The sequence below is a fragment of the Emys orbicularis genome, chromosome 6 (genome assembly GCF_028017835.1).
Source record: "Emys orbicularis isolate rEmyOrb1 chromosome 6, rEmyOrb1.hap1, whole genome shotgun sequence".
Taxonomy (NCBI): Eukaryota; Metazoa; Chordata; order Testudines; family Emydidae; genus Emys; species Emys orbicularis.
This window is the reverse complement of record NC_088688.1, coordinates 33,434,383-33,455,055: the sequence shown is the minus strand read 5'-3', so window position 1 is coordinate 33,455,055 and position 20,673 is coordinate 33,434,383. Positions and strand designations below refer to the sequence as shown.

Below are 20,673 nucleotides of genomic sequence, written 5' to 3'. Positions count from 1 at the left end.
TCTGGAGAACACGTCTGAGAGATGTGGGAGTTTTCAGTTGGGTTCTAATCTGTTTTTGATAGACGTTCCTCTTGTAATATCTTTTATTTCACTAAGTGTATGTCTACACTGAAATTAGACACCTGTGGCTGGCCCATGCCAGCAGACTCGGGCTCATGGAGCTTGGGCTAAGGGGCTGTTTAATTGAGGTGTCGACATTTGGTCTCTGACTGCAGTCTGAGCTCTGGGACCCTCCCACCTTGTAGGGTCTTACAGCCTGGGATCCAATCCGAGGCCAAATGTCTACACTGCAATTAAACATCCCCTTAGCCTGAGCCCCAGCCATAGGTTTTTAATTGCAGTGTAGATGTACCCTAACAGAGCATATGCCAAAGGAGCAGTCATCATCCAGAAGAGGTCTCTGAGCAGAGTTATCTGGTCTGAGTGAAGCTTGCAAACACCCACTCCTTTTGAGCAGCCTTTCCCCCTCCTGTTTCAATGCATATGCCAATCTAACAGTTCCTCTGTTTTCTGTCCCACCAGAAAAAAAAAAAGCCTGGCATGCAAAGTCACTCCAAAACTAGAGTATAACATGCCTTTCCCTGGACCATTTGGTCAATATCACTTGTGGTTGTTTTGTCCTGAGAGAAAGCAATAAAATGGCAAACAGTGGCATGTTTGATTACCATTCTAAAAACATTCCACTAATCCATTAACATATTTGACTGCAGATCCACATTAATTCCATACATTAATTCTCACCTCAAGTGGGAAACATGAAGGGAAGAGAAGGGTGTAAAATGGTGTCCCCTCAAAATTCATGCTTTAATCTGAACACAGGAAACTACCTTATTTATACACTGCACTATATTCATACAAAAATGTACATATTAAAAGCTCGTTTTCTGTGACAAAGTCACAAAAGTGATATTTACATAAGAGTCTCTCTTTTTTAAAGTTTTGTTTAAAGACAGTACTAAAAATAAAAATAAATAGAAATATTTTGCTTCCCTCAGTGTCCTGATAAATTTCATAGTGAAGTATCAAAGTATATTCAACAAAACAGCATCAGACAAGGCAAGCACTAAAAAGTATAACGGGTTCAGTCTGTTGCTGGATAGAATAATTGTGTCTTAGAAATTAAAAATAAAGTATCTGGAAATGTAAGTAGTAAGTTCCACATACTTCCACATGAGGTATAAAGAGATCTCGCACTCAAATATATTGTTGCCGGGAATCACAAAGCGGCAAGAATAAAGCAAAGGAAATGAAATCTTTATTTTGAAATAAAATCATTTTTAATTTCTATAATTCTGCTTTCCAGTTTTGTTACAACTGGCCTCATAAGTTCAGTGAAATTAAAAAGAAAAATTGCATCAGCCTGATTTGACTAATTCCTGGAAGAAGTTATGAATGTTTCTACTTGAATGGAAAGAAGAGAATCACTGAAAACTGTATGGAAAAAATAGAAAACTAGGCCTGTATTCTGTAAGAGAGAGAGCCCAAACTTGCTCCCACTGAAGTCAATTGGAGTTTTGCCATTGGGACATCAGTGTGAGTAGAATTTATTCTCTAGTTTAGAATAATGCAACAGCATGTTTAATGGTGGTGGGGAAATCACAGCAGAACACCTTACAACACATCTTGTAAACTGTATTAGTTTCAAAGCATAATATTAAGAATAGACAGAATATTCTTTCTAGAAGTGTCATCTATAGAAGATTTATTCTGCCAGAAGACACACCAAAATGTTTGTTACTAGTTGTAGAATACAAATTTAGTGATATGCATTTTTCTGTACTGTAAAAGGTTTAGATTGTACATATACACTATGCAGTATATATATATAGATAAAAACAAACATATCACAATGAAATACAAAAAAAGTGTAGTGGTTAAGAATTACAACAATAGCCAAGTTTTTGGATTATGACTTTCCAAATAAATGGAAATAGGAATATTGTTTAACATTACTTGGGCTTACACAAAGAAAGATAACCGTTACATAGCTGAAGTGATTTGACACTGCTTCCTTTTGACATTTGCAATTGTTGGCAGTATGCCATTGCTATCTTGCTACCACCAGTATTTGTAACAAAAGACATTATTTCTCGGTATCAAAACTGAAAGGTACGGGATGGAAGAGAGCTTAAATTTACTTAATTGCCATCAATACTTCCTGTAGCACCTAGTTATACCCTGTTGGTTTGCCATCTAAGCAATGACCCAGCCCAATTTGCTTACTCCGTAAGATCTAGCAGAAGTACAGCACAAATAATCAAAAGAGCAAGAGACCAGGAAGGAGCAGTCATACACATCATTGCTCTGTTTCTCTTGACTGAATCTTCAACTCTGTATACACTACAGATTAACAAAGTTATGACAATTGAGGCTGAGAGTTTTAGACAAAACATTCATCTTGCACTTCTGATTGTTTGTGCTGCACGTCTATTAGATCTCATGGACTAAACAGATTGGGCTGGACCAGTACTTAGATAGGAAAGCAAAAAGGTACAAACAGGTTCTACAGGAAGTGGTTATGGTAACTCAGTAAGTGAGAGTCTTGCCTAAGTGACAGTACTAACCAGTAACCCACCATAACAGTAGCAGACACTAGCTTAAAATGCCATTTTTCAGATGAGATGCAAAACTGAGGTCTCGACCACTTATTTCCATTAAAGGTCCAGCAGCACTTTGTGTAATAGGATTGTTGGCTCATATAATGGCCACTGGAAGTTTACAGGTGTCACACACACTTTTTTTTTTTTTTTAAAAGGACATACTATCTCCCTCTCATGAGACTAGAATAGCAGTCATAAAAACTCCTGAAAAACAAATTACTAAGATGTCATGCCTATATTAACGTATCAAGTCACTACTTCATAGGAAATAAATCAGAAGCAAGACAAATTGAGCAGGTTTTGCTTTACTTTGTTTCTCTTTGGACAATAGTGAGCCCTATGGCATTTCCTTTTCCGCATCCATTCCCAGGCATCCACCAGTATAAATTGCTCCAAATATGGACCAGATGACCTTAAATGGTCTTTTCTAAATACTGATTCTAAGAAATCATACTGCACCATGTTAAAGTAGTTCCATTTTATATAGATTAAACCTATAAAAATCAGAGAATTTTAATGCTAATTTATGTCAGATGATATAGTGTGGAGTATGGTCAAAGGAATATTCTCTGCATCTTGAAGTCTTTAAACCATGATTTGAGGACTTCAATGGCTCAGACACAGGTTTGATACAGGAGTGGATGGGTGAGATTCTGTAGCCTGCATTGTGCAGGAGGTCAGACTAGATGATCATAATGGTCCCTTCTGACCTTAAAGTCTATTATATTTCTACAATAATGAAATGCTTTTAAAATCACCACTTTGATTCATGCAATTGTGGAACAACTAGGTGTAAAGTCGTAACTCAAAGGTTTGGAATTTAATTCAATAAGCTATCCAGGTCCTTGCACAAGTCTTATTTAAACAAAAAGTAGTGCATTGAGTGAGTGCACAGGAGCTAGCGGGAACAAAAGTGAAAATGGATATTTTTAACTTTAAGGACCAATATTGTCAATAGCAGCAAATACTACTGTTTCACTTCAATTAAGTATAATTCCCAGAAGACCTTACTCCCATGTAAACCAAGACCCTTCTTTACTGGCACATGTGCTCTTCATTCTTTGCTTTTCTCACGATAAAGAAAGCAATTCCTACTGCTGTAGTAAGTCCTTGCTACATGTAAAACAGTCTTAAAATTTGGGAGAGAACAGTGAATGGAAGTAAATCCTAAATCAAATATTACAAATTGCAGTAGTGTTGAATGGGGCATTTTGTACTTCTGTTTAAGAGGTATTATTAAATTTTAGGAATTATAAGAAACCCCCCAGAATGTTAAAAATTGTCCCCAACTGTAATTTGAGATGTAATTCTTCCATGCAGTAATATGCATAGCTTTTAAATGTTGAAAGCGAGTGCCAAGCGGTGTGCACAATTTCCATATACAACAGGTAGTGAAGAAAAAAAAAAAATGGACACAGTTACCCTAGTTAAAAGAGTACAAAATAGAGAACGGTTATACAGTGTTAGTATACTGCAGTTTTATGCATCAGGGATGTTGCAGCTATTAACAGTTTAAACTTTCACTGTATTTTGTTAATTAGTGCATAGGACTTTTAAGCTTTTAACATGTTTTAGAAGGTTCTATTCTCTGACTGTGTCATGTTAGTCATTTCTCTCCATACAAATAAACAAAGCTTCAATGTTTAACTATCACTGATGAAAGCTATAGTTGAATACTATCTTGCAAAATAAAACAAACTTATGTATGTACAGTATGATTGTTTAATTTAGATTAGTCAATTCGAAACTTTTTGCAATTTCTTTAAAACTTGTGCACTAATATAGCCTATTGATTATTCCTTGTTTGCCTTATGGTCAAGCTACGGTTTAGTTAGAGTTGTGTTTTTCAGAGTTTATCCTTCTCAAGTTGCTGACAGCCATAAATCCTGTTTCCATGCAATTTCTGTGATGCAACAGAGAAAAATCTAGGTCTAAGAAGTTAGACATGTCATATATTGGATCTTTGCCTTTAATTTTCTATTGCTATGTAAAGAACAATGAAAACAGAAGAATATGTTTTACGCCAATTGTATATTCATAATTCATTTATAAACATGAAAAGTTCAGTTTGGGAAAAACACATTTCTGTTTTAGTACTGCAATATTCAGCTACTAGCTTATAAGAAAGACAGAATTAATGGATTTGAAGGTGAATTTGAGTCAGACACAGACATGATTGCATTAACAACTTTTTGGTCATTTACAAGTGAAATATTTTAATGTTACAATGTATACAAGTAATGTAAAGTGAAGATTCCTTACTTCCACAGATAATCTAAAGAAGTTTTTGCCTATAGGATTTATTACCTCTAGACTGCTACATTTTAAAATATTTCAAATTATACACAAAACTATTCCATACTGCAAAAATCACTTACATATGCATACACACTTATGTGAATAAAAGATTATTAAACTGTTTGCAAAGAAAAGTGAACAGTTCCTCATATGCAAGAACAGTAATATCATACACGTCTTTACAGGAGATACTTGGAAGTTTTTATGATTAGTGGCACATTTTAATCCCCTTTAAGAGAGACAGAAACCACATTCAACATGTTTTGTCAGCCCTTAGTGGAGATCACTTGTAGCATACCCTCTCTCACTTGTTTACCCAACGATCACAGAAAAGGGTAACAATTCTTTCCAGCTTCAGTGAAGATTGTTTTCTCATGAAAAAGGTAAAGACACTGGGCCACATGCTCTGTTCTACTTTATAGAGTGAAAAAAAAAAAAAAAAAGGCACTAACCATACAAAAGGGGAGGAGCAATTTCTCTGAAGCATGTTCTTACCAAGATAGACACTGCGTAAGCCACACAGCGAGACCTTGTGAGATGAAAAACTGATATTCTCTGCCACACCCATCCAGCCTCATTATACCCTTTTGTGGGAAACCAGCCCTGAGACGGTGGTTCAAAAGTAACTAAAAGATGCCAAAAATACTGGTGCAACTATAGCCATTCTGCCATTGACCTTGGAGGTGGAGATAGGTGGCAGAACTAGTGCAGAAGCACAGGGTCATTATACAGAGAGACAGGGATTTACATAGGTTTCAGGCCCTTAAATCTCTGTTCCTGAGGGGTAAATCATGCTCCTCCCATGCAAGCCCAACAGAATGATTCAAAGGAAACATTATAAGTGGAAACAGTTTCTTGTTCCTTATGCAAGATTTTCCTGTATAGGAAGCAGTTTGGCCTGGAGCTGTTCTTTTACCACACACCTCATATTTATGACACAAATATTGAATGGAAATGATACTTAAGAGTAAATTAGGGCAAGCAACAGCAACATGGACAGGGCCTTTACTTAAAGCAATTCTGAAAAGGGATTGGCTAGTCACATTGGTATTTGGAGTTGTGAAAATAGCCACAATTATTCTTTAAAAGCAAAACTGAGTCATAAGTATTCATTTTTGAGTCATAAGTATTCATTTTTGAGACTTTAATTTAAGACATAATTATATGGCTGGCTAAATTATTTACAATATAGTCAAATTACTGTTTGCATATTTAGTTATAAAACCAAAACAAGTATTTGTAAGATGAAAACTCTTAACTGTAAAATGTTGCCATATTTAGTATATGTCTTTTAAAAAGCTGTACTAAACTGCCACCAACACAGGTTCTAGAAGACCAGTATTCTTTGATGTAAAATGAAATACTACACAGTGAACAAAAACAAAAACCCTCCTGTCTCCCCCTCAAAGAGACATATCCTTTGACCCAGTGCTTCAGATTAAAGCCTTGAAATTTTTGCACAAGAATGCTGCATGAGGGAAGTCCAGACAAAACAGACACTTGAGATGTTAGAAGGTTGTATAACCACCAATCTCAGACACTCCTCCTTCCAATAACCTAGCAGAGATAGTGCTACCATGCACCACAAGAAAAGGATCTCAGAAAGAAAACCAATTCCTCTACCTTCTCCTCAAAAACATGCACATGAGAATGTAACCCATCAGCATAACTACGGTACATTTGTTTCAAGATAGCTCAGTAGAAATTGATTCTGAATAAGTTAGGGGCTACTTTAAAAATTCTGCAAATTTAGCATTATAAATATTTTCCATAATGAAAGAAAATTATCCTAATCCTAGAAACACCAATATATTCATGTATCAATATTTTTTTTTTTTTTTCCAAAGCTTGTTCACACCATTTTTTTCTTCTTTACAAAAGAGGATGATACAGTAATTTCTTTACTTGCACTGTCAGAGCTACAGAAAGCTTCTCCTCTCTGCTGGTGAATAACTTGTTTCCTGCAGACATTCTACAGAAAGCTCCATATATATCACTATCAGCCAACTGAGCTTGCTAACACCACTACATGCTTAATCAAACAGTATTACTTACAAAAGCAAGTTGCAGCAAGCACTAGAGGCTGAACTGAGATAAGTTATTCTAATTAAAGAGGGATTTAATTGCCAGGCAGCAAAATGCAATGAACTAACAATCAATATACTAGATGATCTGTAAATATAAATGTGTGCTGTATTTAAGATATTTCTAGCAGCAACTGTACCAAACAAAAGAGAACCAAACCACATTTTAATATAAATTACTATTTTAGCAATAAATGTTTGTTCTGGTGATCAAGTGTGTCACCAGTGTACATTTACAACATTATTATTTTTATTGTTATAGCACCAAGTGGCCCTTGTCATGAACCAAGGCTCTATTGTGCTAGGCGCTGTACAAATACAAAATAAGACAGACTGTAATATTTCTGGGGCAGGGACTAAAGTATAAGATAAGAGACAACAGATGATGCAATACAGACAGATGAAGAGTACAAGGAAATAATGAGATAATACCAGTCACTATGATAGCCAGCGGTCTCAGCAAACCAGTGACCTAATGGTTGTCAAGTTTTGGTAGGTATCACAACAAAAGAGAATTTTAAAGGTGGATAATGATGTAGTTTTTCAGATAGAGGCAGTATAGGAGAAAGCACAAAGGACTAAACGATTACCTTAATTTTTTTTAATCCAGATACTGTAAAATGCACAAAGTTAGCAGCAGTTTCAACTGCTGCCCAAGCGATCTACGTTTAAAGCATTCTGAAAATCAACATACAGCATGTCCACTGTATCCCTATTGTAAAATGCTGTAGTATTGCTCAGAGAATTTCCAGTTAAGTAAGATTTCCTCTTCTTGAAAGTACAGTAAGCCTATATTTAATAAAGCTGCAATTTGCCAAATGTCTCTCCTTTCAATTCACAAAAATAGCTTCTAAGACAAACTCCAGAAAGGATATCACACTGATTTGCCTCTAACTTTGCAGTATACTCAAGCTTTGTTTTCAAGAAGTAGTTATACCACCAGACATTTTTTAGTTTTTTTGGATCTGCTGCAAAATAATCCAAACTTTTAAGGGTGTGCTAAAACTCTTATTGCTGTGTCCTTTATATTATAGCACTCTAGACAATATGAGACATTTGAAAAAGTCTAACTTTTCATGATCATTTTCCACATATGGGTACATATTTCTATTTTGTGCTGCAGTGTCACCATTGTTTAATATACTCCATACTATGTCTTCTTTAATCAAGCCCAAATTATAGTTTCACTACTTTCCAAGCCAGGGAAATGAATGAAGGTAAACTGGTTACAAGCTGACATGGCTAAATGATGCTTGCTGGTAGGGCAAGCTTCTAGAGAAGTGGACTGTGATAGTTTCTACAATTGGTTACCGAAAGTATATGCATGCCAAAATGGCTCACATGCTAGGAATCCTATTGATCCATCATTAATCCTGTATTCTCAGATAGTAAAAATCACTACAGGCCATCACTATCACCTATGGATGGTCAACAGGTTGCCACTATTACTCCCCTTTGATGTAGTCATCCATCTGTTATTTCAAGGCTGGACTGTTGTAATGTGCTGTACACTTGAAGACCTCTTAAAAGTCACAGCAGGTGAGGCATGCAACTGTCTACCTCCTGACTGGAGTGAGTGCTTACATTTTTGCACTGGCTTCCCATTCACTTACATGTACAATTACTTCAAATGCCAGTTCTCTGAATTCCTGTCTACAGAAGGAAACTGACCCATTGTTGACAGTTTTCAGTAACTAGTCCTCCTAAACTGATTCCAAGAAAACAGCTTAACTGATAATATAGACAGGGCAAAGCCATTTCAGCATAGTCGCTGAAATGTCAATAGCTTGGCCACATACAGGATTTTATCACTACAAGCACCACTGCAAGTAGCTCGTCATGCTTGTACCACATCTCACTGTCTATGTACAAAAAAGAAAAAAAAAATGCAAAAAGCGTTCACAGCACAATAGCAACTGTAAGCAAGGCTTCGCACTGCTGTATCCCGCAGCAGGTCACTGTGCTCCATAACAGTGCTAATATAAACAGAAAGCATTTGTGTAGCACCTGTAGCTTGTGCAGCACCCGTAGCACCTGTGGTCCACCTAGCAGAGACTCTTGCCATGTCTCCTGTATTTTTACTTCTTGTTTTGTGCGCTACTGTAACTTATGTACAGTTATATGAGTTTTCTCTTTAAAGGTATAAAGCATGTAATATTATGGATTTTCTTGTTTAAAAATATTTTATGCAATACTGATGTCAACCAGTCTTATCCATTGAAAAAAGCTTTATGAAAATTTTGGTACAGCACCTCTTCAACTGTGGACAGCTACTTCCACAGAACTGCGCTTTGCTGGAAACTATGCAATAGGTACCCACTGTACAATGGTAGTATGCCAAATGCAAGGCCTGCTTGGGGCAGACACGCTAAACAGGCTTACAGCCGTACAAATGAAGCTTGTAAGTTGCAATAGTGGAATTTTTTACTTTATGCAATACTAATCATACTTTCTGCAATGACGCTCAAACTTTGTTGTCCCATCTATATTTGCAGTTACATTGTTTTAAGCATCACTTGAGGGAGATCCACTGCTAAAAGATCTTGTCAGTGACAGCCCAGGGTCTCAGAACCCTTCTCACGCTGCCATTTATCCTAGCAGTTGAGAATAGATGGAATGCCCTTGCTGTAAGCTTATTGGGTAAAATGCCAGGCCTTTGGAACTCAACCCTGCTGGTGACGCACCAGAGCCTGAGTTTGACCAGAGATTCAGGATATGATGCAACACCCATGATTTTGTTTAGCCTTGTTTATTTTATATATATATATATTTTGTTTTATTTTGGCTTTGGCTATTCATCAAAGATACCTTAACATCTGGACTACACAGGAAATGAAAGTGATAATCATGACGGGGTATTAGAGCATCATCACTTCTTGAAGGTTATAGTGGATCACAAACTAAATGTAATACAGTTGCAAAAAAAGTGAACATCATTCTGAAATGTATTAGCAGGAGTGTTGTAATCAAGATATGAGACATAATTCTTCCACTCTACTCAGCACTGATAAGACCTCATCTGGAGTACTGTATCCAGTTCTGGGAACCACACTTTGGGATGTGGACAAATTGGAGAAAGAGCAACAAAAATGATTAAAGTTCTAGAAAGCATGACCTATGAGTAAGGCCCTACCAAATTCACGGCCGTGGAAAAAAACGCGTCACAGACCGTGAAATCTGGTCTCCCCCATGAAATCATGCCTTGTGTACTTTTACACTATACTATTCAGATTTCACGGAGGAGACCAGTGTTTCTCAAACTGGGGGTCCCGACCCTAAAGGGGGTCGCAGGGAGTCGCAAAGTTATCGTAGGAAGGTCATGGTATTGCCAACCTTATTTTGGCACCGATTTCAGAGTTGGGTGGTCGGAGAGCGGCAGCTGCTGGCTAGACGCCCAGCTCTGAAGGCAGCACCCTGCCAGCAGCAGCGCAGAAGTAATGGTATGGGTATTGCCATCCTTACTTCTGCACTGCTGCTGGTGGCAGCACTGCCTTCAGAGCTGCGCTCCCAGCCAGCAGTTGCTGCTCTGCGGCTGCCCAGCTCTGAAGGGAGAAGAGCCACCACCAGCAGCGCAGAAGTAAGGGTGGCAATACTGTGATGCCCTACAATAACCTTGTAACCCCCCAACACCACCCTTTTGGGTCAGGACCCCTATAATTACAACACTGTGAAATTTCAGATTTAAATATCTGAAATCATGAAATTTATTATTTTAAAAATCCTATGACTGTGAATTTGGTAGGGCCCTACCTAGGAGGAAAGATTGAAAAAACTGGATTTGTTTAGTTTGGAGAAGAGAAGACTGAGGGGGGAGATGATGACAGTCTTCAAGTACGTACAAGGACATTATAAAGAGGAGGGCGATAAATTGTTCTCCTTAGCCACTGAGGACAAGACAAGAAGTAATGGGGCTTAAATTGAAGCAAGGGAGATTTAGGTTAGAAATTAGGAAAAAGTTCCTAACTGCAAGGGTAGTTAAGCACTGGAACAAATTACCTAGGGAGATTGCAGAATCTCCATCATTGGAGGTTTTTAAGAACAGGTTAGAAAAACACCTGTCAAGGATGGTCCAGATAATAATTAGTCCTGCCTCGAGTGCAGGGAACTGGACTAGACAACCTAATAAGGTCCCTTCCAGTCCTACATTTCTATGATAAAAGTAATTCCATCCTCAGGCTGCAGTGTAGTTATAAAGCACTTTTAATTTTCTTCTTTTGGATTATCATCGAAGTGCCTTACTGACATTACAGCCATATGTATGTATGTACATCAAGTAGATCAGCAATACCTATAGTAATGTTACATTTTTCCTACTAGATATTGTCATACGTGCAACTGATCTACTGAGAAAGATGTGTCAGATGTAGGGAATGTGGTTGTGACAAAGCGAGGGATTTTCTTATTTTTTCAATGGTTTGCATGCAGAGTGTGTGGGACTTGGTTTCCCTGTGTTTTGCTTATTTAATGAGGTGGTGGGAGAGGGGGTTTGTTGTTGCAGAGGACCAGCGGTGACCTCGCCTAGCAGTTGGGACCCTGGACAACAGCCTGGAGATTGGGTACCCTAGTGACTGGTCACCAGGAGGCCCACCCCAGCTTGGAAGTCAGCTGGTTCAGGTCAGTGGGAGGACAATGGGCTGAGGAGAGAGGACCCCGTGACCTGACCAGACGGTTCCAGCCAGTGGGGAAACAAAGGATGGAAGAGAGAGGGCCTAGGTGGCCTGTTTATCTGGGACCGAAGACAAAGGACAGAGATGGGGCTGTTGGGGGAGGTGATATAGGATGGTCAGCTGGAAGAAGGGGGCTTCTGGACTGTGGAGAGAGAGCAACCAGAGCTCACCTGGATGGGGGAAAAGACCTAGATGAACTGTGTTGAGGGCTGCTAGGCCCGAGGGCCCTGCGAACTTCCTGTGTTGTGTTCAGATGTTCAATAAACCCTTCTGTTTTACGCTGGCTGAGAGTCACTGCAGCCTAGAGATCGGGGTTGCATTATTTCCTCTGGGTATGAAGGTCTCGGGGGTCCAGAGCGAGGGGACTCCCTGAGGGGGCCCACGGCAAGAGACAAGCATGCTGAAGGTTCAGGGAAGTGCAGATCCAGGAGGCGCTGAAGCACAGGGCTTAACCCCCAGAGAGAATGTGAACCCTCGAGAAGGGCTGTCACACTGAAGGGGGTTCCTCCCAGGGACCGTACGGAGCCGAGAGAGAGCATGAGTCCTGTGAGTCTATGACAGTAGTTATGACAAAATTGGGGGGTGGGGGGGAGGAAATAAGAGTTCAATTCATATTGCACAGTATGGTTTAATGAGCTCTGATAAGGAGATGTCTACACATGCAGCAAATATGAAACTTTTCCAGGGGGGAAAAAGTATCAATTTCTGCAATGTAATTTAACTATATAATTATGCATAGATACAGTGTGGTTTCATTATGCTTAACACTAGTTTTTGAAAAAATGAACAGAAAATTAAGTATTAAAGTCTCTGAAAAGTGATTTGCTGCTAAATAAGGGATTTAATCCTAATTTACAACTGAGTTAATGTATAATTTAATAAAAATGAATTTATGTCAACAACCAAAATCAAGTTATTTACATAGCAACCTAATCATCAAACATTCACTTGAAACCCCTCCTCGTTTATAAACATGAACTATTAAAGGCCTGTCATTTTTATTCAGGTGTGTATTTTTCTGAAATGGTTTCTACATTGACTCCATTACAAACAAATCTAATCATCAGACTGTAATCAAGTCTACAGACACAGTAGTTGAAAAGATTCATAGTATTACAAAAATTAATCTCAAGCCCTGTATGAGCACAGAAGAAAAAAATTCCAGTAAGATCCACAAATAAATTGTAAATAAACAACAGTATTTGGTTAGACCTATTATCACAGTACTGGGAAGAACTGGACAAAATGAACATTTAACCATCTTATTTACTATTTAAAGGGCTGCCAGATTAATAATGCAATCCCTGATTAATTCTGTAAATACAGTATCAAATTTGAAAGTATTGTACATAATACCAAAAAATCCACAAAATGTACAAATTGAACTTGACCCCTTTGTAGCCAAGATACATGTAACTATAATACAAATTACCACTCCAGTATTAAACCTTTAGATTAGGGAACAGTGCTACAATAATTCTATGAAATGCAATTCATAAGATAATTATTAAATCTAGGAAAAACAGGAACATGAGTATTTAGGCAGCATCCAGTGACTTTTAATCCATATACTGAAAACTGAACTATTGTATTTAAGTTTCTATACATAAAATGGCACATGCTGCACAACAAATTACACATTTGTCCAACTAAATAACCACATCTGCCAAAATAGAGAAAAAAAATCTTAACACTAAAGTTTATAAACTAGAACTATGTTTTTTATTTTTGAAAATGAGATTCAGATAAAAATGATTAAGGGTACTGTAATGTATTTACAGATAATCTGAACAGTTACCAGTTGACATAGACAAGGAAAGAATGACCCATATTTATATTATGGAAACTATGGGAAATAAAGTTTTAAAAAGATGTTCAAAAGCTTTAGATGTCTCAACACTGAAGTTACTATTACACATTTTCAATTTAGATGACAAAAAATTTCAAGTATTTCTTTTTATTCCCAAGAAGTTAAGATGCTTTTTTGTACGCCTGAAGGTAAATACAATATGATCTATCTATTATGGGATTTTTTAAAAATTAAGATTTAAAAGTGGTAAGAAAGCCAATGAAAAACATGCTTTTGCTATGACACATTCCCACCAGAAGGCCTGGAAGTCTTACAAAACTTATGCTATTGTATATTGTAAGCATAAGTATCAGGTTGCATCTAAAGTAACGGACCACACATTGCAAAATTTATAAGAGAAGGTTGCCAAAATTCTAATCTGCTACTGATTAGGAGAAGAATGCTATGCATTTGTTCCTAGTTGTAATCTAAACCCTCATGCATATTCAAAAGCCGAGTATAGGTACAAAGTAACACTAACTTTGCATCGTTCTTCAGACTATTTCTTCAACACTGTAGAACCCAGTAAAGTCAATTTTAGGAAGCAATGGTAAATTCTGTGTGATTTCACTAAAAAGGCAAATGTATAGCTTTCAAAAATAGCACTTTCATTACAAAAATAGAGTTCTTACTGCTTCTTGACCACAAAATAACCACCACCAAGGTAGTTTCATAATTCTGTATTGTTTAATATTTGTAACCATGAATTTCTTTCACATACAGATTTCGTTATGGCTCACGAATATTCCCACTTTAAAATGTATGAGAGATTTTTGCTTTGTAGTTTACATTTATATGGCTTTCCTACAAGAGCATGGAAGACCATACTGATGCCTATTGTGCAGAAATAACCCTGAAGGCAGTATCATAGCAGTGTGCAGTAGAAAACCCTTACCAATTTTTCATCAACTGTGATGAGTTGCGTGTCTTGAGCTTGGTCCTGTGCCAGCCGCCATGTGGAAGTGCTCAGTGACCTGCAGTGCAAGACTCGAAGTTAAAAAATGATTCATGCAATGAGAAAATAGAGGCAGACAAATCTTACATAAACAAGTTACTTTATCAATATCCATCTTGTAAAAAAAATGGAAGAGGGAGAGATGAGGGCACAAAAATCCTTTTTCTCCCCAATTAGTTCTGTCTGCTGAGTTTTTGGCAGACTCCCACTTAGCAGTTCACAACAGGCTGCACTTTATGTCAGCCTACAGGCTCTCTGTCACAGAGAGACTGCCAGTGGCAAGGACTGTACTGCTCTATATGAATGTACAGTAGTTGGTTTGTCACGAACAGACAAAAACACAAAGCTGCTGCAAGTATTCAGGAACTCTGATCCTAAATGATGGCATCAGAGGAAAACAATCTTAATTCTATCCCAATGGCGTAAGCTAGTTGTACCGTTTAATAACAGGATATTAAACAAACTCACTCCTCTTAACTGATAATTCAGATACAAATTCTGTCTTTATGACTAGGTACAGCTCATTTTGATTCATTTCTACCTCAATTGTTGATCTGTTTAATAGCTTCCAAACATTTTGGTTAACCTTTTAGCATAATTAGTAAAACCTATAACATTAAGTATGGGCAGAACTATGAAGCCAATCCTGCTCCCAGTTAATTCAGTGATGGTTTTGCCATTAATTTTTATGGAGTCACTGGGAGCAGGATTGGGCCCCACAAAAGCAGTTGGTCCCTTGGCAAAACAGTACAACCGCAAGTGAAAGAGCAGTTTTCTCTGACAACTCTGTGTGCTTCATGTTTAATTCAGGTTGCTTTAAACAAATGATGCATTAAAGTGAGAGAATATACAAGTATAAAAAAGAGTGGACCAGGCTACTGTAGTTTTCGATTGTCCTTCAGAGGTTACATAATTCAGAAAGCTAGACATATTTCATAATGCAAATGAAATTTATGAGATTTTTGTTTATGGAGGTGTCATGGCTGACTTGCTGGTGATTTATTGGCATATCTTTTATCGCTACATTACACAATTTTTGAAAGCCAACCATGCAATATGAGTACATTCTGAAATCCAAATTTTTCAGGAACAGGATGATAGTATGTTCAGATTTTTTTTTTTTAAATACTATCTAAGCCAAAAATAGAAGCCAACAAATATGTACATTTGTTTAGTAGGCTACAATACGAAATACAGTTTAAGAACTATGAGTTTGCATACAAGCATTCAAGAACAAATTTGAAAAGCATGTCATAATTATGTACAGTGCTTTGAAGGTATAGAGTCCAAATGGCTATTATAAATTCATCTATTCCCAAAATTTAGTAATAAACCAGCTTTACTGCATTTTGCAACATCAACTAAATTAATTCCCCCATTTTAGAGAAAACAGTCCAATTAACATTTAAAGTGACTGAAAAAGTTATTTTAACAATGCTGACAAAGTTCTAGCTATTATTGCTTGGAAGAGTTTGAGATCACTGAGCACAGGTCAAGCCACAACTATTTTATGCGAAGTTATAATTGGAATTAGTAGGATCCAACTCCATTTGTCCAGGAAAACATCAACATTCCAAGAGGTTATGTTACTATTATTTCAAGCTCAACGCAATTCTACTTCAGTTGTGTATTCCCATTGGTCTATGTTATTTAATGTATTCCCATTGGTCTATGTTATTTAACTGCATTAATGCAGTTCATATTTAACTATATTAAATTTGATTTGCCAAAAAAGCAGTTTGCCATCAATTACAAAACAAATTCCTTCTTTTATTATTTTTACTTTTTCATGATAATGCAGCCTTCTTAAGTACAAAAATTCTTGCATCATCCCACTTGACCACGTGAACTCATCATTCTTGCTTGAGCTGACAGATTTCCTCTGTGGCAGCACTGGAATAATAGAGACCAATTGTTCTGGGTGACTTCAGCATAAATGCAGATGATGAACCCATCTTAATTGGCTTAAGGTCTCTTGGCTATAGTGACAACTGTGTGTCTGTCTCAGGTAGCTTCTGGCTCAATTCTAGCAGGTGGCTGAACTCTGGATCTTGTTTTTGGGACTGACATTGGAGGTGGAGGGGTGAGAGAAAGGGGATATGCCTTTGTAGACTGACCATTATCCATCTCTGTTTTGTTGGTTGAAGCACTCACTTCTGTCAAGCTTTCTTGATGGTCTGACCTTGCAGGCTTACTGGACTGCCTTTCGTAATGTGCCTGTACAGTGCCTAGCCAAATGATGTTCTGATCTATGACTGGGGCTCCTAGATACTACTGCAGTACGAATAATAAATTATGATCTACTGGGTTTCAGAGGGCTCAAAGGAAATTGGCAGGCTAGTAAAAGAATGGCTTACTGGGACCTTTTAATGATATTTCATCCTTTACCCATGAACACAACCTTCTCTGGTTCCATCTTACACAATAGTATTTTTTTCAGATGAAGCAGAAGGAAATATGGGTGGAGCACTGGGGGGAGAAGTCTTGGTCCAAATAGTAGGAATAATTGAAACTAAAGAGCTTATATGGATATCTTCACCTTCACAATATCAATCAGCAGAACAGTCCAGGAGGATGAGCCTCCCCCCCCCCCCGAGGTTAAATCAAAGCTGTTTACATCCAGAATATTAAGGAATTTCCAAGCTATTTTAACAATAAGATCACATAGATCAGACTGATCTGTTTGTCTGCATGGTAGGAAAGGTATGCTTGGAAGAGAGTGGGGTGTGTCAGTACACAGCCTGGGTTTCAACTATTGCTGCTTCCTGAGGTTCTTGGAGTGCTAGGGATGTGCAGACTAAGTCATACTAGTCAGATTCAGGTCTCTCTTGGCTGGTGAAGGACAGTGGGGAGATAAAACCATAATTGGAACAGATTTTTTACGACTCCCCGCAGAAGAGCAAGATATCAGCTCTGCTTAAAAGACTATCTGACCCTTGCTCAAGAAACCATTTTGATGCTGACAATAGTCCAGTTTCACTCTGTTTTGAAACTGCCATACCAGGAGAAGTTTAAAATGGTTTAGCAAGGCAACTACAGCATTGTCTGTGGTCCTCCAATCTCTGATCCTACACATTTTCAAATGTGGTATAGTACACAGAAGGTCATGGTTTTTTTGGTTGAGGATCATCTTATGGTGATGAAGATGGTACACCCATGGCAAATTTTGAGATGCATCAGCCATTTTTTAATATCAACTGGCCATGAAGTGCAGATGATACAGCTGTGGACACTGCAGATGTAGATTAGTTACTGAAGTTTCTCAGTTCTGTTCATGCTGAAAGCTACTAGGAGGAGAGTGTGATAGGTTCCCCCTGGAAACTGGGGTACCACTGAGCCCTCTGACCCACCAGCCTAGGCTCCTCAGACTGTGCTGCTGTGACAAGCTGCAGACCTGCTCCCGGTCTTACATTTCCACCAGCATACACACAGGTAGGGACACACCCAGCTGCAGTTACATGCAGGCTCTCTGACTAGCCACTGCACAAACCAACCAACAGTAGAAAGGCTAAAGCCACGGTAACTCTCAGCTCCCTAGGCACGCACCCCCTCTGGAGCATAAACCCAAAATTATACTGTTTTGCGCTGCACAAAACTGTACGGTGTAAGCTCATAGAGTCCCCACCCTGCAATGTGAAGAGGAATATGCAACAGCCTCTCTGAGCTAAGATTCCCAAGCACCTCACTCCAACTCACTGGTTTAGATAAAGCAAAAACAAGTTTATTAACTACAAAGATAGATTTTAATTGATTATAAGTGATAGCAAACAGATCAATGCAGATTACCTAGCAAAAAACACAAACTAAGTCTAAGATACTAGAAAGACAGGATATGAAATAGCAAATTCTCACCCTGGCTGATGATACAAGCACGCTGCAGATTCTTAAGGGACAAACTGCACTTGCTTTACAGCTTGGAATCCCCAGGTCTTTCATACACAGGCTAGAAATCCCTTTAGCCTGGGTCTAGCACTTCCCTCAATTCAGTCTTTGTTCCTCAAGCGTATCCAGGATTCTTCTTGTGTGGGGAGTGATGTCACTCCCTGCCTTATATACCTTTAGCATATTTCGGGAACCCTTTGTTTCAAAACTTGATTCCCCGACCGGTTTGTGGAAAAATACTGACATCCCAAGATGGAGTCCAGAGACATATGGTCTGGTCACATGACCTTGCATACCTGAGTTATAGCAGTCTAGAACATTCACAGGAAGGTTAAGTTCTTCCAGGGCCCATTGTCTTTGGCTTCTTCACTGTTGTACCAGAAAGGCTAGTTGTGGGTGTCACCCAGAGTAAGCATGATTGAAATGCAGATACATAGTCAATATTCCTAATTTTAGATACAAAAATGATACATGCATACAAATAGGATAATCATATTCAGCAAACCATAACTTTTCCAATGACACTTCACATGATCTGTCTTGTACAAAATGCATCATAATTATACCATAATCATATAATAATATCACTGTGCAGAATATGGGGTGTAGTGTCACAGAGAGTTTTCAGCAATTACTCTTCTGTTCAGATGCTCCCATCTATTAGGTCAGAAAGAAACTGTATAGGAGTTGGAGAACAATTTTGTGGCCAATAGAGTGCTGCCCACAGAGCACTCCTAAGGAGCAAAAGAAAAATAACTTTGCAACAAAGCATTGTATTTTCAAATAGGAATAAAGATTCACTAAAGAGAAAAAACAGCAAAATGTTTAACTGAACTAGCTGTACCTGCTAGAAACAGAAGTACTCGGTGTTTTCAAACAACCCTATGTGGTGAAAATATTACAAGTCCTTTGTTTATTTTTGCACTCATCAACTGCGAGAAGGAATTATATCAACTGCTTGGGCTGGTATATAGGAAAAGAAGTTAGAAGACCACTGAAAACCTATGAACTCAGTATTCATTCTATTTTAATCTTTGATTTTCAAATAACTTTCTACTTCACTATAATAAGACATGCATACTAGTCTAGGTATGCTTTGGCTTAGATAAATAATTCTTTTAATGCAAATAGCATTTTGATCATAAAGCACTAGTAGAAATCTGTTGTTCTTGAGATCAGTGGATAACCAAGACTTAAACTGAAGTTTTACTTTAAAAGGTGGCTCTAAAAATGGCATAATGGATGCCAAAGTTTATTCTTTTAATTTGCATATCAAATATTCTCAAGTTTCTTTTACACTACTATAATTTTTCCACTTTTACAAATATTGCTGTGTGTTCATTTTATATTATATCTTTATAATTTCCATGTTAGTTTCTTTACTCTTTCAGAGTTGTTACAAATTTAGTGCCAAACGACATTTGATCATGAGTTTTCACCAAATTGTTTAGAGCCAATCCAATCCCTTGCTTTTAAATTTGCATTTAGGAAATTATGAGTAGTTAAACGTTAGCTCATTTTTAAATGAAGTTTTGGTCTTGGAATTTCTAAGGATTTTTCCTCTCTGAAAAATTCACACAGACACCCAATCATTTTTTCTTTGTGTAGGTAAATAAAGACTAAAAAAAATGGAACAGACAGATCACCAGTGCATTAAGTTAAAAATGGAGTGGCTGGCACTGGCCAAGCTAACAAAGCTACCCAGGGAAAAGATCTCTCATACTAGAGGGCTCTTTAATCTAGCAGAAAAACATATGCGAGATTGAATGGCTGGAAGTTGAAACTACACAAATTCAAACTTGCATTATGGCATAAGATTTTATCAGTGAGAGTAATCAATCATTCAATCAATCAGCGAGGGTAATCCACATCAAGGAATGTGGTGAATTCTCCAGTACTTGAAGTCTTTAAATTAAGATTGGATCTCTACGAGATATGCTCTAATGCAACCACATGTTATTACATTTGATGCAGGAATTACTAGGGGGAAAGGAGGGCAAGAAATTGATAGCTTGTATTATGTGGGAGGTAAGACTATATGATCACAATGGTTTTTTATGGCCTTACAAATCTATGATACGAGGATGACCAAAAAAAAAAAAAAAATCCAATAAGCCCTGTTTACCTCTGTTGTGGACATGGCTCACGAATCTTTAGGGTGTTTTCACTCAGAACTAATGGCAGATCAACCTGCAAAACTTCTAGTGTTTGAAGAATTATATTGCCTGGAGTTCGATATTTTTTTTTCTTTTCTATACTATCAACCAAATGTAAGCCAAATTAAGCATATTCCAAGTGTATTCCTCACAGATAGAAAGGGTGTCAGTTACTACAGAGG

The 20,673-nt window shown here is 37.7% G+C and overlaps 1 protein-coding gene across 2 annotated transcripts in view; it reads right to left on the bottom strand.

Annotated features, from left to right (window-relative positions):
- The window catches only part of NDUFS4 (NADH:ubiquinone oxidoreductase subunit S4), a 55,620-nt gene that overhangs the window by 14,549 nt on the left and 20,398 nt on the right, over nucleotides 1–20,673 (bottom strand). The window contains exon 2 of one of the 2 annotated variants that reach the window (XM_065406583.1): nucleotides 14,394–14,472. The exons of the other annotated variant lie outside the window; for it this stretch is intronic. Coding sequence (XP_065262655.1) covers nucleotides 14,394–14,472 — 79 coding nt within the window. The remainder of the gene's footprint in view (nucleotides 1–14,393; nucleotides 14,473–20,673) is intronic. 2 annotated transcript variants of the gene reach the window in all.